The sequence below is a fragment of the Argiope bruennichi genome, chromosome 10, assembly GCF_947563725.1.
Source record: "Argiope bruennichi chromosome 10, qqArgBrue1.1, whole genome shotgun sequence".
Taxonomy (NCBI): domain Eukaryota; kingdom Metazoa; phylum Arthropoda; class Arachnida; order Araneae; family Araneidae; genus Argiope; species Argiope bruennichi.
In genome coordinates, this window is record NC_079160.1 from 60,895,425 (window position 1) to 60,920,393 (window position 24,969).

Sequence of the window (24,969 nt, forward strand, 5' to 3'; positions counted from 1 at the left end):
TGTAGTCGTAATCTCAACTCAAGTATTCATCGCTGTAATAACGTCAAATTATTATTCTATTATTTTTAAATAAAATATTATTTATTTATTTAACACCTATTTATCTATTTATAATTTTTAAACCTTAAAAAAATGTGCAAAAAAAAAAAAAAAATCAGACGATTTAAGCAATTTGTTTATCAGGAATCTGAATTTTTATTTTTCTAAACAATGATACTGAAAAATAAGTAAATAAAATAATTAATTTTCAGTGTTCCTGGAATGGTATGTATTTTGAGAAATACTAGCATTTAAAATGTTCTGATATTACATTTGATTTTTTTGTTTTGTTTGTTTCTTTTTTTATGCGATTGATTTTTAAACGCATGTGAAAAGACACTTTAACTATAATTCTTTAATACTGTCTGGCACTGGCATGTTGTCGGAGGAGTTTTAAGAATTTCAGACGATTTTTTTTAAAAATAAGTGTCGGTAAATTCTTGTCAATAAATGTCTGATCACATTAAAAGAGGTTTAAATCACATTAAAAGAGGTCCCCCCCCCTTTTTTTCTTTTTTTTAAGCAGGCATCAAGAAATTCGAACTCGAGAGTTTGATGTATCTTCAAGTTCTACACCTCCACGATTTCGAAAAATATTTGTTAGATTGTCTGTTTGCCTGTGAACATAAACTCCCTTTGAACTAAACGGATGAAGGTTGGTATGTGGTCAAATCTATAGATTCCTATCAAATTTTGAAAGAAACCCATTCGCAAGTATTTTGTTTGGGTGGCTGTCCGTGTACAAGCGTACTCGATATCTACAAAATGTACCAGCTGGAGGAGTGGTTTCTCCGAAACTTTCTCGCATACTCTCTATCGAAATTGTTATCCCTCTGCCTCCGTATTTTATCTTCAGAACCTCACGCATGAACGTTTTGTAACGTAGTGTAATGAAAAAAACCGCCAACTGATTCGAGTTGGACCCTGTAGCCTGGTCGTAATGTCTCAGCTTCGGAAACGTTGGATTTCAGGCTCGAGACCCGATTCCACCCAAGGATGGTCGTGTAAACGGGACTGGTACAAATTAAATATGTCGGTGTCAAACGTCCTCTCGCTAAGGTGATGCGGAAGTTTGGAGCGAGGGAAGTACTAGCTCAGATATCTTTCTCGTCATCTGACCGCTACTCAAAACTACGAGGTTCGTAATTTTGAGTAGTGGTTTGAAATAACCCTAGTTTTACTTCAAAACGGGGAGTTAATATAACTATACAGAGCTGAATTTCAACTGATTGGAAACAAAATTTGACTCTGAGCTACAATTTTAGTAAAAAGATCACACTAAAGTTCATTTGTCTGAGTGATTTTTTTTTTTTACATGCCTGTTAATAATATTCAGATCGAAACATGACCAACCCTTTGTCGAATTTGGTTTACAATTTGATACGTTTCACACTTCAAATTCTTAATCTGCGTATCAAATTTATTCATTTGGCTCTTTACATGTTGTATTATCGTGTTTACTTCTCGGACAGCCAGATAGATAGACTCCCTATGAATGAACTTAATTCATAATTTGATAGGAAATCTATATATTTGATATAAAATCCTTATATTAAATTTCAAACATTAAATTCAAAACTTTTTTTGGTTATTCTTTTCATTGACAGACAAACCGCGCGAGAGACAGATATAATTCCAAAAAGGAAGAATACTCATAATCCCAAGTTCGAAATTCTTGACGATTGCAATAATTTCTCTTTGTCTACGAAAAGTTTAAAAAAAAAAAAAGTGGTTTTGGAAGAGAGACAACTGTGAGCTTTCTACTGTTTGTGACTCTTATTCATCGTTTGTTTTCCAAAATTCTGCATGATTTGGTTTTGGATTAGCCATTTTCGAAAGTTTCCAAAAGTAAAGAATAATTTATCTTAGATCTGTGGTTGCCAGTTTCAGAAAAAGAACAGTTATAATTGGAATTTCAGTCCTCTACGTTTTCTGACAAATCAGGTGGCACATTCTAATTATTATCAGCATTTAATTTTTACAAAATTTCTAAATTAGGTTCCATCAATTAAAACTTTTAGTAGAAACTGATATATCTGTTACTATCATGTGATTAATCATTTTATTAGTTGTCTTGGGCATCAATGCTGTTATAATTTTAAAAAATCTTTATTGTGAATTTAAGTTTAAATATGAAAATGATAATTATTTATATCAGGATTTATAATTTCTTCTGTTACTTTACAAAGAGCAAAATCTTAAATAAGCGTTAAAATAAGACCATATAATTGAAGTAATAACCAAAGGAATTTTCTTCATACGAAATGGGCAGTAATAATTATTTAAATATAATGAAAATGCTTATTAATTTTATATATATATATATATATATATATATATATATATATATATATATATATATATATATATATATATATATATATATATATATTAAGAATTTGATAAGTATAGTCAGATTTAACTGATTCATTCAATAGCAGTTGCGGTTATGTATAGAGAAGAACAAAATGAGAAAATTAATGCTTTTAATATATTGATAACCATTAATTAATATTTAATAATTATCATTATTACATATTGTCCGAAAAACGAAATTTTTTTTAATAACCAAAACAGAATATTATTATTTCCATTAAAATTTATAAAAAATGAGAAGTTATCGAAATAGGGGATAACAGCCATTGTAGTTATAAATCCCAATAACCTACGTCTTTCAAGTTAAGTATCCATCAAAACAATAAATAGCATGAAATGTCCGTAAATTAATAAATATCCTCTTTTCGATGAATTTTAAGACTAATAAATGTTAACTAGATATCTACAAACTTTAAACCTATTATTAATAATAATAGTAAATAAATATGAAAATGAATAACTAAATTAAGAAGTCAAAATTCATTTTGTTTTCATCCACAAACATGAATTACAGATGGTCACTATTTCGTATCTCTTCTGTTGAAAAAAAAAAAAAAAAAACCAAAACAGTTAGTTGTAAAAAAATAAACTGAATAACCCTCTCGCGATAACTACTACACCTACATTATCCGCAAGTGTAGGACATCTGGCTAACATTTTAATCCTTGGCACATTCAAACTTCCTAACGAAAAATAATTTTCGGCTAACTGTTTCGTTGCAATAAGTAAGATGGCATTTTCTATTGAATAGTTATTACAGGTACTTGAATACATAGGCAAATCTTAATATATAATAAACAATGATGTCAAGAAATACAAAACGATACTAACATTTTAAAAGCGATATTTTCACCCGCTAAATTTCGGTTTTTCTAAAATCCCCCCATCTGACATGCGCAGTAGCAGCAGCTTTTACTTTATTCAGTTGTGAGTGTCTCGTGTGTGGCCGTAGCTGCTCAAAGTAAAGGTGGAAATGTGACTTAAAACGGCACGTCATCTCCGGTTATCACACATGTGTTTAGATTTGGTTTTGAATAAGTCAGAGATCACGGTTTGTGTATAGATAATCAGAAATATGGAATGTGGATGCAATCTAGGTGCAGAAAGATAATGATAATTCGTAAATAAATATTACTTTGGCAGTTTTTTTCATATTATGAATTAGAATTGCAACATATATATCATTTCCATGTAGATTACGCAACTATTTGCCGGTCTTTTTTGCTATCGTTTGATATTCTATCTTTAAGATCAACAAACAATAAAAATGTATACGTGGGTTAGATAGCCTAGTACTTAAATTCAGAAACAGTGCCTACGTGGTTTAATATTTTGCTGTACTTATTTTATACTAGAAGTATATTCATCATTAAAAGTAAGTTGATTTAACACGAAGCTTCTTTATATGTTTAATTGATAGGTGATACCATTTTAAACATGCATCTCTTGTCTAAACGATTTGAATTCATATGTATTTTGTCTTTTAAATTCAAAATAATTTTATATTTCCACAATATCCAAATGATTTGTTTTTATTTCGATATGTTTTCTTTATGTTAAAAGGTATATTTATTAGATTCATGTTTCATATATATACTATTCTTTTTATTAGTTAAAAATATATCTTGTGTAATTTTTGTCTCCTTTTATAAACCCGATTTAAATAATAAATCTAAATCGTTTCTGATTGTTATGTATACATAATTATATTTTTGACACTTCATTTATAATAAGTGAATTTTAAAGTTAAAATCTTGAAGTAAAAGACTAAAAATTTAAAAATAATTTAGGAAAGATGATACTAGTAAAAATAAAGTATTGAATTTCAAAAAGTATTATTTATGTTTAATTGAATGTATCAAATAATCATGCAATACTTCTTATATCTTTCAATTTTTAAACTTTTTTTTAAAATGTTAAATGTTTTTTTTTTTTTTTTTCTTTTTGAAGAATAAACATTTTTTAAAAATTTTTTTTCATTAACTTTGATTATTTATTGATTCATTCTAGCATAATGTTGATTTCAAAAATTGAAATAAAAGCTAGTTAATATTTCTTTTTCATAAAAATAATAAATAATCAATTTTTTTATTTATAAATTTTTCTTTTATCAACAGATGTCTTCCAATGGTTGTATTTTCGTCACTGGAGGTGCTGGATATGTAGGAAGTCATTCAATCTTAGAGCTTCTCAAAAGTGACTATGAGGTTGTTGCTGTAGATAATTTTTCTAATTCTAGTCCAGGTAAAGATTTAGATTAATTTTTAGCATCTTTTACTAGAAAATTAGGTGCTTTTGTATTAATTGTATGCTAGTGATTAATCACCAAAAACAATTGCATGTTATGATGCTCTTTTAATATCTGCCAGTGGCATGCAGTTAATATTTAAGTTCACCAATAGCATATCTTAATTTTAAAATTCACAAGTGACATGTGATTAATTCGCAATATACAAAAATTGTTACTGATAATATATATTGAAAGTATGTACTTGTTTATTTCCTGTATTCATAATTCATTAATTCACACTTTAATGTACATTTTGTCTAGAATAATTTTCATATTATTCCAGATGCTCATTTTATTGTAAAAAATCTCAGTTTATTCATTTAAGGTGTTTTCAAGTAATTTTGCTGAAGAAAAATATTCTCATTTCCAAATATACAAAAATGCTAATTAGTTGTCCAGTTCCTAAATTGAATAATATATTTAGTGTGCGTGTGTGCATAAGCATGTGTTATTGACCTTTTAAAATATTTTGTAAACTAATAATTTTTCCAATTCCTTTAGTTAAATATTATTTTGTGTCTTAAGATATTAAGACACAAATATTTTCTGGTGATATTAAAATTTTAACTTTAATATCACCAGAAATTCACATATTTATATAGAATAACTATTTGAAAGTTTTTCCAACTGTCTTGAAACCAAATAATAAATATTTGTTTTATGTAAAAATATTTTGTTTTTCCAGATTTTTTTTTTATATAGTAGTGCTTTTTCTTAATCTTTCAACACATGTATATGTTTAGATATACATTGGATTGTTTTGATCTAAAGCTTTAGAGACTAAGGATTTCTGGAGCAACAGGCAACAATGGGGCCCACCTTTTATGGTTTCTCTTAAAACTAGACACTTTTTTTCTCTCACTGTGAGGCCCCTTTTACCTGGATCAATGCTAATCATGGCCCTATTTTGACTTAAGATTAACTAATAATTACTCAACATTTTCTTAATAAAAAATACCCTTATATTTTAAAGCTTTTTTTTTTAATTTTTCATATGAATTGAATTTTGACTACAATTATGATTTTTTTAACAAAAATAAAGAGAAATTGACTTTTCTTTATTTTCTTCATTTTTATTAATATGAAACTTAAAGTACAGTAAGTAATTTTTTCTAAATAAAATATTTAAATAAAAAAAATGAATATTTCACATAAATGTTACATCCTCTGTTATGGCAATTAAATTAAATTCATAGATTGTTAATTGGTAAAGAACCTCAATTTTTCTCATATTTGTTTCTTTAATTCTTCCCTTCTAAACCACCCATAAAGCTACAATATGTAACAAGTACAGATTTTTAAAAAAATCTTAGAATTTTCATCAAAAAGATCCTATGTATGTGCTTGCAGATTGTCTTTTCTAATCATTTTCTGGGCTTTGTAAGACAGGTCATTCTACCTGATTTTTAATGTCAAAAGTAAATTATTAGTTGAAAATAATGGGAAGCAATTAATTACATTACTTTAATTTTCATAGGAGATGACTATAGTATGCCTGAAAGCCTAAACAGAGTACAGAAATTAGCTGGAAAATCACTAACCTTTTATAAAATAGACCTTTTAAATAGAGATGATTTAAGGAAAATTTTTGAAAAGGTGTGTATGTTTTGAATATTTTTATCTTAGGAAGTTAAAAGAAAACATTGAATAATATGTTTGAAAAAGTAATAAAGTTGATTTGAACAAAACAACACATGTTTCAAGTTAATATGGTGTTATCTCTTAAATTTTATTTGTTTCCATTTTCAAATATCAAAATCAAACTTTAATGTATATAATTGTTTCATTTAAAATATTATATTTCAACTCATTTATTTCTAAAACTGTTTTATTTGACATGAATGTTTTAAATATTGTATGTGGCTTGAAATTGCCATTCCTCCAAATAGAATTTCTAAAAATAGTTCCTCCACTCCTATAGAAATTGTGAAGATTTTTTTTTCATTATTTGTAATCTTATTATGTATCTGAATTATATTTTAGTATTTAAATCAGTGTTTCATGAATGATTCAAGTGTTTGAATGAATTAAAAACAAATGTTTTAAAATAGTTTATTTTATTACTTTTTTGATGTTTCTTTAAAATGCAGTAATTTAAAAAAAAATGTTTCCAATTTAGGATATACTTATTTTGGAATGAACACTTATCTATTAAAGTCTAGTTCTTATCTATTAAATTCTGTAGATATTAATATTTGGCTTACAATTTTCTCTCTGATATTACACAAGGTAATATTTAACCCATTTATGTAAGAAGATGGAGTTTTGGATTGTATTTATGAAGGTCATATATGTTAATTACATGTTTTGTTGTTATGAAAGATAAAAAATACTTTTATTTCATTGCATTTTGAATTATGTAGTATTTAAAAATAATGTTACAGATGGAAATATTGTACTATGTTTCTTGTTTTTATAATTTTTAAAAAGAACTATTACTCCTTTCTGTATAATATTTATCTATATTCTTGACATTTAAGACAATATCCTCCTTTCTTTTATCTAAAAACATTTTACTTTATTCATCTTGTACACAGCATTTTTTTATTTCTCTTCATATCAAATGATTCATTACAAAATCACCATTTCTATTCTCTGTGTCCTTTTCATTCTGATTCTTTTGCATTAGAAAAAAAATAAGTTGTAAATGCAACTAGAAAAAAAGAAAAGAAAAAAAAAAGATGTGACTGATATTATTTTAAAAATTTTAATAAATTAATGAAATCTTTCACAAGATTCTTAAACTCTCTTGTCATTGCTTTTTATATACTTCAAACAAAAAGTAGATTAATAAATCAAACTATAGCAATTTTCAGCAATAGTATATAAATAGTTTCCACTTGGCTACTAACATTTGAACCTTAGAGGAAAATGTATTAATTATCTCAAAAATTTCTTTACTTAATAAAATAAAGTCTAAGTGTGGTCAGAAGTTTAGATTTATGTTAGAGAGAAGTTATTTTTAATCAAATTTTTTAATTAAATTTTTGTCTTGTTTTTTGCAGCATTCATTTTCATGTGTAGTACATTTTGCAGCATTGAAAGCTGTTGGAGAAAGCTGTCGTGTTCCACTGGACTATTACAAAAATAATGTGGGTGGAACTATAACATTGTTAGAGGTATTTTTTTAATTTTATATTAATTAAATCTTTAATTTCAGTAAAGCCTTTATCTTTCCTTTATATCAATTTAATCTACTTATTCTGTTTTACATCTATTAGAAACTGCCTTTTATGAGAGAACCAATCCATTATAATTCAGGAATATTAAATATTAAAATGGCCATTTAAATATGAAATTTTATACCTTAGAAGAAAATTGATGATCATCTAGATTTTCTTTTCTTTTATGTAATAATTCTACAATATTTTTAATATTTCAAGTAGTCATTCTATAAAATTATTCATTTTATTGTTCAATTAATCATGTGTGTTTTTTTTAAATTTCATACTACATTCCTTTTTTTTTCTCTTCCTCCTCTCCCCCCCCCCCCCTTCTGTGTTGAGTGATAGTTTTTCAAGGTCTCAGTTTCTAAATGATGGAAGTCAATTCCACTCGAAACTGTTATTTTTCTGTAAATCCTATTAAATAACCTTCTGCTTTTTCAATAATTTCTAAGGAAGAAATAAATATGTTCTTCAATAGATATTTTTTATTTGTATTTTCAGCAAATTATATTGTTTTGTGATAATATTTCTATTGCCATACTTGTGTCAATGATTTTGTTTGAAATCAAATTAACAGTTTAGGTTTAACTAATTTAAAAGTACATCTCTTTATACTTATGATTCTTTATGGATTTAGAAAGGAAATAAATCAGTATTATCACCATTTATTTTACTATAGTCATTATGAATACTCATCTAGTTATTTTTTATCAAAATGCAATATATTAATAGCTTATGATGAATTTTTCATGGTTCTTATTTAATATATCATACATATAGTTACATTGTTAAGAATTAAATTAAAAATATTTTGGAATTTGTTTTATTCTTTAAAAAAGCAATATCATTAATTTTTACTTCTAATAAAATATCTTGGAGATTTTAGAAATGTGCATGATCTTAACCATATGCATTTAAGTCATGATAGTATCGAAATTCTTATTTAATGACTTTTTTAAATGTTCATACTAAATTTGACTGACATTTTTTTTTTTTTTTTTTTTTTTTTTTCATTTTGAGGAGCATATAGCATGAATTTTCTTTTCAAATTAGTAAACTGATTTTGTTTTAGAAATTTATTGCATATGTCTTAATGAATATATGCACTAAGTTAAACCCCTTCTTTCTGAGCAAATCAGATTAAATATGGATTTTTTAATTCCACAATTGTATTTTTTTAAATCTTTTTTTATCATAAGAAATCTTGGAACTGACTTAAACTCAACACTATCTAAACACTTTGCAGTTAGGACGAGAATAAACTGTGAAAGCAATGAATTGCAATCTTAGTTGTATAATGGACATATGCATTAACTATAGTTGTAAACAACATGCTTTTCGAATAAAACCTTCATGAAAAGAGTTATTATTAATTTTATTATAATATTATTGTTGAAAAGATTTGATTTCTGAATTATAGAAAAAAATATTCTTATTTTCCTGATGAAAATACTTTTAAGTAATTCTATATACTTTTTTTTAGGTGATGAAAGAATTTAATGTAAAAAGGATGGTATTTTCAAGTTCAGCTACAGTTTATGGTGTCCCAGAATACTTGCCTATCGATGAATGTCATCCAGTAGGTTCTACCTGTACAAATCCATATGGGCGAACTAAATACTTTATTGAAGAAATTCTAAAGGATGTGTGCAAATCTGAAAAAGTAATTTAATTTTATAAATAAAGAAATAATATAAATATGCAAAAATAGCAACATTTAATTGACTATTGCCGTAAGTAATTATAATTTTCTGCAATAATTATTCATAATTTTATTGTTTAAAACAGTATTTCTAAAATGCAATAATACCATATCACTTGAAATTGTATAGAATACTGGTGTAATTACAAAAATTCTCAGGCTACCTTATTCTTTCAGATTCTTCAATATTCATAAGTGAAAACTTTTAAAAAATCATTTGAACATTTAAATATACTAAGTAAATTACTTTAACTTTTTAATATTTTTATTTCAGTTTCTTATTTACTATCCAGTTTTAGGATTGCATATAAATCAATAATATTTCTTAATTTAAAAAAATTGCGTACAGGAAAATTTAATTAAAGCTACAAGCTTTTATGAATGTTAAAAATAAATCATCTATGGTGACCAGCTGGTTTACCAGAGGTATTGATTATATTTAATATCATTTTAGGTATTTTGATAAAACCGAATGCCCATAGTTCTGTCTAATTATCAGACTTTAAAGCCTTGCTATTTTAATAATCCTGTTTATTGTATAAATGAGCTTTTCTAATGTAAACCAGTTCAATGATATCATAATGCTACTACATCTATCTTCTAAATTTAGTGGTGTTGTAACTTTTTTATTCATCCTGTATGTTATATAGATATTAAATAGACTCTTTCTTTAGCTTTCAACAATGGAAGAGAATCATGCAATTAAATATTTGATGAAATAATGAAAATTATTCCAATTTCATTCACAGCAATAAAAATATTTGTAAATATACTTAAAAATATGCTTAAAAGTTAATTAAATCTAGACTAAAAATCTTACAACAACTAAACTGGCAGCATTGAAAAGACAATTTTTTGAATATTAAAATGATGTAAAAATCTTTTTTGCGTTGGAATACACCAGCCTGCAACAATTTCTTGTTTTAGTAAGTTAAAAGTAATAGTTGTTTTTTATGTAATTTCGCATGCCTATTTCAAAAATAATATCAGTTTTTACGTATCACGTACAGTTTTTTTGAAAAGTAAATTTTTTAAATAAGTAAAAATACACAGATTTTTTGCGATTTGAATAGGATAAATTAATAAAGTATGTATGTTTATTTGTTTAAATAAATTCTGAAAACCTCTTACTTCATTGAAATTAAATAATACATTTATATTGAATAAATACTTATAATTGTATTTAAAAAAACCTTTAATATAAAATTCAAAACATAGATGGCAGTTGGATTTCACTGTGAAAAATGAAGTACATGAAAAATTTAATAAAGCCAAATTAAATGACTTAATTCGTGATTTAGGTTTAACTAAAGAAAATGCAGAATTATTAGGCTCTCGTTTAAAAGAGAAAAATTTATTAACGACACATACGTCGTTTAATTGGTACAGGAATCGAGAAAAGCAATTTTTATCATTTTTCAAATCTGATAACTTCTTGGTTTATTGTGCTGAGATACCTGCTTTGTTACATGAATTAGAAGATAATATTCCTTATAATCCGAATGGTTAGCAACTATTTATAGGTTCCTCAAAGAGGAGTCTAAAAGCAGTTTTATTGCATAACAAATCTAAACTTGCATCAGTTCCAGTTGCACATTCCGTTTTCATGAAAGAAACATATGAAAGTATGGAGATGCTTCTCACTAAAATAAAATACACTGAATACAAGTGGGCAATATGTGGTGACTTAAAGGTTATAGGTCTGCTTCTCGGGCAACAAAGTGGACTTACTAAATTTCCCTGCTTTATTTGTGAATGGGATAGCAGGGACAGAGAAAGTCATTGGATAAAAAAGATATGGCTGAAGAGACAAGAATGGATTCCTGGTAAGAAGAATATTTTAAATGAATATTTAATAGATCCACAAAATATTTTATTGCCCCCACTTCACATGAAATTGGGACTCGTAAAGCAGTTTGTAAAAGCTTTGGATAAAGATGGAAAATGTTTTGAGTATCTTATATCAAAGTTCCCAAAATTGTCTAGCACTAAAATTAAAGAAGGTGTATTTGATGGAACACAAATAAAGAAATTAGTTAAAGATTCCAATTTTGAACAATGTATGACAAATAGAAAGAAGCAGGCTTGGGTTGCATTTAAAGATGCCGTAGAAGGTTTTTTGGGAAATGAGAGAAAAGAAAATTACAAAGAACTTGTAACTGAGTTATTACGTACTTATCATCTTTTGAGGTGCAATATGAGCATTAAAATTCACTTCCTTCACTCACATTTGGAATACTTCCCAGGCAATTTAGGAAAAATGAGTGACAAGTAAGGTGAAAAATTCCACCAGGATATAAAGGAGATGGAACGCAGATATCAAGGACGGTGGGATGTTAACATGGTGGCCGATTACTGTTGGTCTTTAAAAATAGACAATGATGTGGACCATAAACGAAAAACCCGAAAAAGAAGCTTCTTGACTTCAAGAAAAACACAAAAGTTATCATAATATTGTAAATGAACAGCATTACTGTGTTTAGTTAATAGTGACTACAGTTGCAACTGTATGCATTATACTGCATTTTGTTAATTTTTTCATCGTCATTTGTAAAAAATTCTTACGTGTTACATAAAATTTAGTTTGCATTTTAGAATGACATCATCATTGCTGATGTAAATCAATTAAAATTTCACAAACAAAAAAAATTTCTTTTTTTGCAGGCTGGTGATATTTTTGCAAGTTATCACAAAAAAAAAAAAAAAAAAAAAAAAAGTGTACATTCCCATTTTCCAAATTGTAGTTGGTCCAAATTTGGTAGCTTTTAATTCAAATGGTGTGCCTCTAGAATGCCAAACACCCATACATTCATCTTAATTATAAATAGAGAGAAGAGGATGATGATAGTATTTTTTATGTTTATTTTTGTTTTAAATTGCTTGATAATATTACTAATGAGTATTTTAAAATTTGTAATAAAACTAACAACTTTTTAACTGCCAGTTTGTTATATTCTAATTTTTTTTTTAATTTCTTGTTTAATTATATATGTTTATAAGACATTTTGGTCTAATTTCTTGTTTAGTCGCATATGTTTATAAGACATTTTAGAAGAGTTATTTACTTATTCAGGAAGAATTCATTTATGTAATTACTCTTTTATTTAATTATCAGTTTTGAATTTAAAGAAATTATTGCTCAATACTTTCAATAGTGTTTTTCAATATTACCTCTATTTCATAAAAATTAAAAAGTCTGTAAATCTCTAATTCATAAATATATGTGTTAGATGTTAATGCTTATTTTCCTTTATTTTTCTCTATTCTTAAATAGAATCTGCCATTATGTGAGCTGTTTAAGCTGCATATGTATTAGATGCTAGATGTTTATTCCATATATATTCTTCATGATAGAAATTCCTTCTGGTGCTGTTCCTCTTACTTCATGTTCTTAATTAATGTACTATAATGTCTTCACATGTGTGTTGTTGTATAAATAAATGCTTTTGATGTTTTGCAATAATTTAGCAGTGAAATCTTTATCAATATGATCTTAAATGGAATTTTAAATACGAAGTTTTCATGTACTTTAATGAGAATTATTAATGTTATTGTTATGTATTAATGTTATTATTAGTTTACACATCTAGAATATCTACATTCAAATATCTTCTGCATTCTGTCAGAATATCAGCCCTATAATTAATATGAATGATAAAATTATTCTAAAACAAAATTTGGCAAGATTAACAAAGATACATTTCAAAAATCCAAACTTTTTTCTAGCTTAAAAATTTTTTTTTTTTTTTTTTTTTCAAAATCTGGAATTTCTCTGCAATTGGAGCATAAGCATACTTTTCTAATTTAATAAATATTACACTAATATGTCACTTTGACATATTTATATATTTTACAAACACTTATGCATTGTTTCACTTTATATTTTCAAAATGTTATTATATTTTTACATTAAAAAAAATAAATTGCTGAGGTTAATAATTTTTTTTAAAAAAATACTTCTAATTTCTTTTTAATTTAGGGCTGGTATGTAACATTACTCAGATACTTTAATCCTGTTGGAGCTCATGAATCTGGTCAGATTGGTGAAGATCCTCAGGGTATACCTAATAATCTCATGCCTTACATATCTCAAGTAGCTGTAGGACGCATAAAAGAGCTTCAGGTTTTTGGAAACGATTATAACACTGTTGATGGTACTGGTAAGTGCAAGAACTGATATTGAAACAAATGAATTCTTCCCTTTTGGTAGATTCCATCATGGAAATTTACTTGTTGCAATAATTGTCTTGACAAAATTTCTTCACATGAATAAAGTAATTTTGATTAGATTTGAATTGGCAGATTGCTTTAGTGGGAGGTGAAAATCTAGACCAGGATGTACCACTCGGTTTAAAAGAGATGATAGTGTATTTGGAGGAGAGGGGAGGGGTGAATTTTTTTCCATCATAACTCACTGTAGATGATTATTTCCTTATAATGAAAAAATTTTTGACTGATATAATTGCTATAGAAATTAGAGGCTGAAAGGCAATTTAAAAATGTAAATATTCCTGCTTATTGGGAAGTTGTCATCAGTTGCATTCTCTTCTACTTCATTTTATTCTTCTAGCTCCAATAAACATGAAATTAGAGAAGATAATGGCAAAAGAGGAGAAGGTTAATCCTCCCCCCCCCCCTTGTATTTCCTAACAAAGAGAAGCTATCATCAACTAACTTACTGATAGGATTTACAAATAATATAAAAAGGAAACAAAATTAAACTAGAAATTTTCTTCGAGATATTTTTTGCAAAGGAGATGAAAGGTTTCTCAGAGTTCAAAATTATTAAAAGCCAAATTTCAGACAGTATTATTTCTAAAAATGGTTAAATTAAATTAACATAAAGGAAAAAAAGGATATCTCAAAATAGTAAGTGTAAAAATTCCACAATGCAGAAGGTCATTGCTATTTGTTCTCTTTATCATTTTTTTCGAAAACTGTTTCATTTATATTATTTATTTATATGTCTATTGAATGTGTGTGTATGTATATATTACTTTTGTTTTTACCCATTTTTCTAAATTTCTCCAGAAATGCTATACAAACTACTTTTAAACATCACCCATGTAAGAAATTTTCTTTCACATTTTACCATGAAGATTTGATTGACTTTTGGCAATTAGGCAGACCAAGCAGAAATTGAAGAAGAAAAGAATTTTGGCTCACCCGATTTCACAGAAAGCAAATACTGATTTGAAACTTTTAATGATGACTTTATCTGCTTTGGGCAATGCTTGCATGCGTTTATTTACTAAAAGCATTCATAATTCCTTGAATATTTATATAATTCACTTAAGATTTGAATATAATGCTGTAATAACATTTTGTTACACTTTCTGAAAATTTTGTATAATTTCACTGCATTTTATAAACAAACAAACAAAAAAATATATGGGATATTTTATTTAAAAAATTTATATCTTTCTAAATATAAATGCTATTTTTACAAAAATTCATGTAATCATTTCCCAAAACAAATAAAACCATTGCTGAAAGTTTCAAATCATCAACTGTTTTCTGTAAAACAATGTTAGCCGAATTTCCTTACTTTTTCATTGATTTCTGATCGATACCCAAAAGCTTTTATGATCGAATCTTCATGTAAAAATGTGGGTACGTCTAATATTCAGGACAGCTTGTGCAGCCTTTCTGGAGAAATTTGTAAATCTTTTAAATCTAATTTTCAGTTTTGCATATTTATAATGTAGACTATTGCAAATACATTAAAATTACCTTTCTTGCTTATCTAATTTATGAGAAGCTAATCTTACTGTAGAGGATTTTTCATCTTATTTCTTTTATATCTTTGCATTGGTTATATTCACTGGTAACTAAAATTGACAATTTTTCGAACACTGAGCAAATGCTGAAATTAAGAAATTACAATTGATGTCAATTATCAATATATCAATAACATTTCTTTTCAAATATATCACTTTCTTCCTAATATATTTAAAATTATTTAACCCATACCTTTTTTGTATTGAACTTGAGAAACCTTTAAGTAGTTAATTTTTTATTAATTTAAGTAAACCAGAATAATAATACATGGACAGTTCAAAAGAACTGCAGATCTTTCTGTTATTGGTCAGAAGTTAGAAAAATAGATTTTATTCCAGTACATTAAACAGGAAGGGAACATTTTTTTTTTTCTTAGAATGTCTCCCTCCATTTTCCCCCTTGTTTCTCTATTTAATGCTTTAAAAAAATAATAAAATAAAGAATATGTTGTGAGATTTTGATCCATTATCTACAAATTGAAGAAGGCAAAGTTTGAGAATTCATGTCATACATATATGTAAATAAATGTGTAAAAAATATGGAATAAACACTTATTCCATTTGAATTAATGGATTCTAATTTGTTAATTTTGTGTGGGATTTTTATCTACTGGGATTACATATTGTATATTTAGAATACCCTATTATTTTAGGTGTTAGAGATTATATTCATGTTATGGATTTGGCTGAAGGTCATGTTGCTGCAGTGAATGAAATTCTGAAGGAGAGTAGTGATGGCTGCAAGGTCTGTTCTAATTTCTTTGCATCTAGAACTTTTTTAACTTAAATATATCCAAAATGAATTTTATAGCTAAATTAAGTTATCTCAATATTCTAAGAAACTTTCAGATTAATTATAAGATTCCCACTGCTTTTTAACTTGTAGAAAAAGAGAATATATGAATTCTATTTCCTTATTTTGATTGAAGTATTTGAATGAAATTTATAGAGCTTTGCATCCCTATCTCTTTCTATGTTTCTTTATTAATTGTGTTTGACAGAATAATTTTATTTTAATATATAATTCCAAGAAAATTTTTGTAGAACTATGTTGTATATGTTTCATAATATTGATTGGTTTAGATGTCAGTTTGTATCAATAAATTTTCATACTTTTCAAATTAATTATAACTTTTTTATATTGAAATAATTTTTACTTAAAAAAAAAGATACTTTACAAATTCGTAAAACTTTTAAATTTTAGCTTAAATAATAATCCTATAATACGTGTATTAATTTTTTTTTTCCATTTCTGAGAATTTTCAGAATGTATTTTTAATAATCAGACTAATATGAAATTTTAAAAATTATTATGGTTATTCTATTGTGGTTATTCATAATTTGTAAGCACTGAAATTTAATTATGAATTGTGCACCTCAAATCTGCAGTTTAAGATATTCATATGAAGTTACTGCAATGTTTTCTAATTTCTTTTTTGTTCCATCAAGTTGCATCTTTTTAAATTTTTAATTGTTTTAAAATGTTTTCCCATCTTCCCACCTTTTAAAAAATTATGCTGAAGGTACAGCTAAAACACACATCCATATATTAAATAGATTTTTATAATTCCTTTTTCATAGTAAATTTCTTATATATTTATAAAAAAAATTAGATTTAGATCGTTTTTACATACTGAAAATATTCTCATCATAATTTCAAAATTAAGATTTTAAAAATAATTTCTTTTATAGGATAGGATAATAAGATGTAGAGATAATTTCTTAAGAACATATGAAGAAGGCTGTTATTGTATAAGGGTGAATTCTTCTACAAAATTTAACTACTAAGAACTATATTCTGCATATAAATTAGAGCTTCAAGAATGGATTATCCTATTATACGTAATCATTCTTACATCTTATTATCAGTTAATTTTATAGAAAGTAAAAAATATAGTCAATTGTCCTGGGAAAAATTGAAAATGAATATTGCATGTAGTATGGTTATCAAAGATTATCTACTTTTGTTTTTAAAAAATATAATTTTTTTTCACTCAGAAATAAGTATTTGCATATACTTTAAAACTGTTTTTACTATTGACAATAAAACTTTATATAATGAATATTCTCAAAGTAATCTTTTTCTGAATTCTGATGAAAATTTTATTCATTTTTGAATAATATTTTATATATAATAAAAGAAAATTGTGTTAGTATTGACTTTTTCTATTCTCTTTTCTAAAGGTTTACAATCTTGGTACTGGTGAAGGTTATTCTGTGTTACAAGTGATCAGAGCTTTTGAAGATGCTTGCAATGTAAAAATTCCTTACAAGATTGTTGGCCGTCGAGAAGGGGATGTTGATAGCATATATGCTGATGTTTCATTGGCAGAGAAATGCTTAGGATTCAAAACAAAACGTTCTTTGAAAGATATGTGTAAGTTGTATTATCATATTATATAATCTAATACTTGAATTTTGTGCATAAATTATGGCAATTTTAATAATTTTTATTACATATTATCTCTACCATCATTAATATGATATATCAAAGTTAGTTTATTATTTATTAGTTTAGTTTATACTTAGGGGGCGGGGGAAAATGCAATACAAAGAAAAAATGCAATTAGAGCCATATAGTACCTATAATCAGCTCAAGTTGACTGAAGGAGAAAATTACAGAGCTACATTATTTTATGGAAATAAATATTATATATGAGTGAAAAATATTTTGAACCATTTATTTTTATAAAACTTAAGTTTAAAAAAAATCAATAAAAAATTATTCTGTGCAATAAAACCCTGAGATTTATTTATTAAGTTTCCCCTTAAGTTAGTTAACTTAAGTTTAAGTTAAGTTTCTTATTCAGAAATTCTAATTTAATTTCTCTACAGACCCATATTGCATTGAAAAATTCTTTATTTTAGGCATTTTATAAATTTCGAATATTAAGTCTCATTTACAAAATGATCAATTTATCTACATTTTAATTTGATTTTGTTAAAATGTATGACTTTTTATTTATTAATGACTTGTGTAAATCATCATAGAATTTCACAATTGTACACAATTATATTTAAGAAGATGCATGGTTTTTATAAATTTTACCAAACTTTATTACCTTGAATTATTATAAACTTTATAATTTATCAAGTTGTATTGCCGTTCGGTTAAACATTTTCTTAATTAAAATGCCTACAGTCCCCCGCAGCCTCAACTGCTAAGTTAGAAATCCATTACTGCCTATTGTCGATGTAGTGAGTGTTAGCTTTCTAAATTCTGTTTACTTCAATTGTTGCCAGTTATAAATTCACATTGTTAAAAAGTACTGTAACATATAATGATAAAATATTTAATGCCATTTCTTGAAATATATCTTTCTGTATGAATATATATAGATTCAAAAAATGAATTGAAATGTAATGCATTGTTCAAATAACTTACATGAATATTTTCAATCAAATTTTCAAAGTTCAAATAAAATTTAAGCTCTGTGAAGAAAGAATCTAATATTAACTCCACAGTTAGTTAATGAGAAGTCTAAAATGCATTTTTCATTATATAAAAAAAAGCTAAACATTAACATGCTGTTTTGTGGAATTCTATAAGAAGGTGAGGTAAGAAAAATCTACTGGTTTTTATAATTCTCTTTAAAACATTGAAAAAGTTTAATTTTTATTACAAAAGATTTAAAACGCCCAATATAAATAGATCAGAGGTAAGAATTTAGAATTTGTGTTTAGTATAAAAAAATAATTACATGCATGATAATAATAAGAATAATCAATCATAACACAAAACGATTTATGTTAAGAACCTTTAATTATTGTTAAAGAGATTTGTGTATGTATGTGGGGGGATTGTATATTTTAAATATTGTTTTAGAATTTATTTTAATGCATATTTTTTTAACATTGAACTTTTGTTCAATATTTAAGAATTTCATTATTTTAACAAATTTCGTTAAATTATAAACAGTTTTGATTTGTTTGATATCTTTTTGTATTCTATAATTCTTTGTTTGATATCACTAAAATCCTACATTTTCTAGGAAAAAACTGCCTTTCGGGGAAAAAAAATAAAATACTTTTTACAAAATTTAATATTACTTGTCTGTAGCAATCAGCTGATTCAGAAGAAATATTTGTTTTAAAATTCAGTTAAATCTTTAATGCATAACATGAAGCTCATGATTCCTTCAACAGGTTGTTTTTTAAGTATCAAGATTGTGACAGACATCAAAGCTGTATTATTTTATTATACTTCTGTTTTGCATTTTATATGTAAAAACCATTCTAATAAAGTTCCAACATCATAGTGTTTAGAAACATGACTATCTATTTCATCTGTCTTCTAACTTCAACTTCCTTATTTGTCATATGAAGTACTGAGATATTAAACAGAATCCTTTTTACATAGTTTTCTATAATGGAATAAGATTACACAATTAAATATTAGATGAAAGTAAGTTGTACAATAAAATCTGTTGTTTAAAATTAGGCAAAAAATAAAAAAATTGCCAAAATTCAGAAAGTGGAAAAAAAATTCTTGGTAACTATTAAATTGGTATTATTAAAAAGAATTACATTTTTTTTTCAGGATTTAGGCTTAGTTTTTATTAATCAAAATTTCAAAAAATAATTACTCTGACATTCACATTTCTACCTTTCAAAGTATCTGTACCAAATTTGATAGTTCTGTCCTGTAGAGCACACACATTGTTCTTTGTTTTTAACAGAGATATAGATTAATTTTACAGTTATTGACTAATATTAACATAATTGATATAGGAAATAAATTTTATGCATAGATATACTTTTAATGTATTCTGAAGTTATATAGAGAGTATTACAAAGTATTATTATAATAATGATCAATAAATATATTTTAGGTGCTGATACTTGGAGATGGCAATCAAATAATCCAATGGGATACAAGACTTCATAATTATTCAAAATTTATAAGATTGAATACATCTTTGAATATATACTTTTTTTTTGCACCAAAAATATGAAACTAGTCTTCTCATACTAAATGTGTTTTATGATTTTTATCTAAATGTGATAGGATCTTGTTAGTGAGGAATCTAAAATTTTTATTAAATTTATTCATTATGTTAAACTGTTTTGTATTGTTGGATTTTGTGTAAAGAGGTTTCGTAATATGCAGGTTTATATAATTTTAGTTTGAATAAGGTATCTTAAACTATACTGCATGCCTTAATCATCCATTTAAAAAAATCTGAGAATTGCAAATATTTTTATTTGGTGTGCATTTATTAGTTTCTAAATAAAATATGGCAAAAATAATTAAATACTTTCCTTTCCAAAATAATATTTTAAATGAACTTCTTTTCATCTATTCTCCATTTTCAGTCTATTTTTTCCCTTAAAAAGTTTAGAAATCTTATCTGGAAACATCCATTCAAATTTATTAAATTATAGTCTTTGTATTTTCTGTAGGCGGTTCAAGGTCACATTTTTTACCGCATTACTGGTACCAGACAACCAATAATGAGGTAGAAAATGTGACCTTCAATCCCTACAGAAAATACACAGGCTATAATAAAAATAAAACTGCTGGTTAAACATTTATGTAAAAATGACTCTTTAAATGTATCATTAAGGGCTATAACTTTTTGAATTTTATATTTTTACATTTTTTTTAAATCCAAACTTATTTTTCCAAAATCAAATTGATTTTTTTCATGCATATTTTTGATTTATAAATTTATGGAGAAAGCAGTTTAAATATTCCTTGTTCTAATTTTGTGAATAGCAGAAAACTATAACTGTTTATTATTACAATTTTATATATAATTATTTAAATCGTTTCTATTTTTATATATTTTACTTATTTGTTATTTATTTTTCAAAAACATATTTATCAAATACCTTTTTAAATTTCTTTTGGCATTTCTTAAAAGAAATGTATTATGTCATGCATTTCTTTGCTTTTTATACGTTTTGTTGATTGCATTTAGCCATTTCACACTTATGTGGATATCACAAAGTATTTAAAACAGCACTTTAATACATTATGTATATAGTTGTATGCTTGGAATTGCTTGTATATCTGGACACTGCCAACTGTTAAGCAATGGTCACAAATTTTCACATTTGGCTGTTTTTTTAAACTCTAATAAATCTAGAATGTTAATTTGCTCAATTACAAATAATGGAAACTCATATTGCTAATTAATAACAGTGTTCTGTTGGATGTATATTATTTTAGTACAATGTGATTGACCGTTTTAGTTAATTTATCAGCAAAATTGTGTTTTTAATGTGTGTTCTTTCACATTGTAAAACTAAATCTTTTGTTGTTAATAACAGTTCTTATTAGTCTTGGTAAAATTACAATCATATGAGCAGTACAGTTACAACATCAACTATAATATTATAACTAGAAAAACAACTATCAATGAATAGTATTTTTGGATGATCTAATTATACTAATTTTGTTCGCTGTCTTTTATATATTTATAATCTAGTACAGTTAATAAGTAGAGCTTTTAACACTACCCATTTTAGAATACAAAATTCAAAAATAAGTCATAAACTGAACAAGCCACTGATGTACAGTTGCATGGCAACTAGGGGACAAATGAGTTATATATGATTTGTGTGCTAATCTTATGGGTTAATATGGAAATAAAACATAAGTGCTATTATGCCAGTTTTCAAAGTTATGTATGATATAAGGACAAAAAAAAAAAAAAAAGTACTATTTCTTGCTTTCTGTTTATCTTTATCAAACCAGTGATAATGGCTGGGGGGGGGGTAAAAATTATATTATACCTCAGGTAATGCAAGAAATTGACAATTTTTAACATGCTTACAAAGTAGCACGAGTATCTATAAAACTTGATACTTAGAATTAAAAGCAAAAGACAATTACAAACTTTTCACAATCAACTGCAAAACAGTTACAAATTCTAATGATGAATGCTTTTTAATTACAAAATAATGTCAAATTTTTATTATTTTTAATATGTTCTATTGTGAATCAAAATATTTGGAAACAATGTTTTTTTTTATTGCATATTTCTCTTTCAAACAGTTTTTTACTTAGCTCTTGTTAAGTTATCATTTGCATGTATTTATTTATATGCAAAGTCAGCCCCATCTATTTGTGAAACTTAATATATCATAAAAGCAGGCTTATCTATTAATCGGTATAATTTCTAGAAAATATACTATCATTCATTACAGACCATCTACAAATTTTTAAATTAAGTTCAATTTTTAAAACAACAATACAACATTTAATATAGCTATATAATTGCTTATAATCAAGATTTAAATATCCCATTCGTGGATTATATCCTTATAGTTTATGGAATATAAATTTTAATATCCATTAATTTCTTTTTTAGATTATTTTTACCCATTCATTTTTTTATATATATATTCCATATTATTGTGTTTTGCTTTGACTGTACAGGAGATTTCTTTGTGATGTAGCTTAATTATTTTGTTGATAATTTCTGTGTTAGCATTTTTGCTTGACATTTATCAAATTCTATTGGGTAGTTCCTTTTAAAACCAAAGTTGAATTTGTATTTATGTTTATGAATATCTATGGACTGGTTGTATTTCATCAGACTGTATCCGTTCTTGTTATTTAATGTTTATTTTATTTAATTGCACAAATGATCAAATTATTTGTTAGTATCATGTTTCTTTGGTTGTTGAAGAGAATGGATTTTATTATCGATATGTGAATTATGATTTTGGTTTTTATTTTATTGCATGATTCTTTGAATCTAGTCTTGTCTTTTTTTCTTAATTTGCCAATGTCACCTTAATAATTAAATTTAATATGTGATAATAGGAATATACCAAATCAATTTAATAATCATATTCACATACAATTCTTTCATATAAGTGTATGATTATATATTAATGAGGAAATAACATTATTGTTTCAGTTAAATTATTTTGTTTGTAGTCAAGTTTGTTTAAAAAAATTTTATTCTTTGTTAAAAATGTGATGGAACTTGGTTAACTTTAAACGTTTTAAATTGAAAATCTTAAAAAATAGAAATGTTTTATCTAATTCATGACATTTTCCATATTTCTCATTTATTTTTATTAATCAAAATTTAAAAATTATAATTATTACTTACTGATTATTAATTATGCATTATTAACTAAAATTGAATTTTAAAATTTTTCTTTTGTTGTATTTTTTTTCATTTAAATTTCATGAAATTAAGTTCTACTGCACATTATTATTTTTACCTATAATTGTTAGAAGATATATCTTTTATATTCTTTTATAATAGAATTTTGTTTACTGAATCCGGGTACTATTTCAACAATTGTTTTTCCTCTATTTCTCAAAGGAAAAACAAGAAACAATTTTATCACTGAAAAAAATTTTTACTCATAAAATAATGCCTTATGTTTAATAGTAATCTGTCATATCTTTCGTCCAAAGTGTTCCATTCTTTTAAAATTTTGCAGTATATTTCCGTGATCTATCTCTATTTTAATTTTTTGTATACGAATAATTGTAATTATAAGTTATTATTCTAATTTTTCTTTAATGTTCCTATTATAAATGATAAGTGCCATGGTTAACAATCTGTTCTTACCTTGGAATTTTTATTTGAAAAATGATGCCACTAAAATATGAATGGAATTACTTGTGAACAAAGCATTTTTTAATACTATTTTGTATTCTTCAGTAGTTCTTCAAAGCTAGTCAAAGATTAAAGAGTTATTTTATAAATATTGGATATTATTTTTGAGTCATCCCATTTTCCATAACAGAATAAATTTATTATGCTGATCATAGTAAATATTTTTTTAATTATTACAGTTCATTAAGCCTAATGATTAGTGCAGCTTTTACTGCACATTATTCATTAAATATTTCGATCAAATTACACATTATAAAAATATGCATTGAAAGGTGATATTTTAATTATGAAAAATACCACTATGCCTTTATCTTAAATTTCTTTAAAAAGAAAGTTAGAGCAATTGATTATACTTCAAGATGATCAGGAATACAAAAAAAATAATTAATTTTTAATCATTTAAAAAGGTTTTGCTATGCTAATATAATTGTTTAAAAATATGTTAATAGTATTGCAGGAAATTGATCTAGCAAATGTAAATTAAGAAATATTACAAGCTTAGTAATAGATAATAACACTTATAATGAAATACATGTAGTGAAATACTACTCATGCATACACAAAGACATCATTTGTGGAAATTCACTCCTAAGCAGCAGTAACACACGGAACAAACAATTAAGAAAACTCATTTTGTGATCTACGCTCTAAAGAGAGAATCACTCTTGATTCCTTACATGTGCACCTCCACTTATATACCTCAAATCCTAACAGATATTGCTAACATTCTTGCATATTTCAGAACCTTTATTGTCTTGGCTAAGACCAGAGATCATGACTCTGACATCCAGTAGAGATATATATAAAAAAAACTCTTACTGTGAAACTAATTGCACTGAGAAGCAGATTCGTAACAATATGTGTGTGTATCACATTAACATTCTAAGTTATTTGAAAATATGTCAGATTGTTAGACCATAGTAAATTTTAGGATTTTGGTAATGGAGGCTCAACTTCCCTAGCAAGAATAATGAACCATCTCCTTCAATAAGCTGATTGGAAAGAGCGGAGTACCGACAGACAA

At 25.7% G+C, this 24,969-nt stretch overlaps 1 protein-coding gene across 1 annotated transcript; it reads left to right on the top strand.

Annotated features, from left to right (window-relative positions):
- Positions 1 to 3,383: 3,383 nt before the first annotated feature.
- On the top strand, positions 3,384 to 24,022 carry LOC129988635 (UDP-glucose 4-epimerase-like). The gene is made up of 9 exons (XM_056096904.1): positions 3,384 to 3,790; positions 4,533 to 4,659; positions 6,183 to 6,301; positions 7,711 to 7,824; positions 9,356 to 9,535; positions 13,554 to 13,734; positions 16,008 to 16,099; positions 17,539 to 17,731; positions 20,187 to 24,022. Exons 2-9 carry the CDS (start codon positions 4,533 to 4,535, stop codon positions 20,240 to 20,242), a joined length of 1,062 nt encoding a protein of 353 aa, XP_055952879.1. The 5' UTR covers positions 3,384 to 3,790; the 3' UTR covers positions 20,243 to 24,022.
- The last annotated feature ends 947 nt before the right edge of the window (positions 24,023 to 24,969 follow it).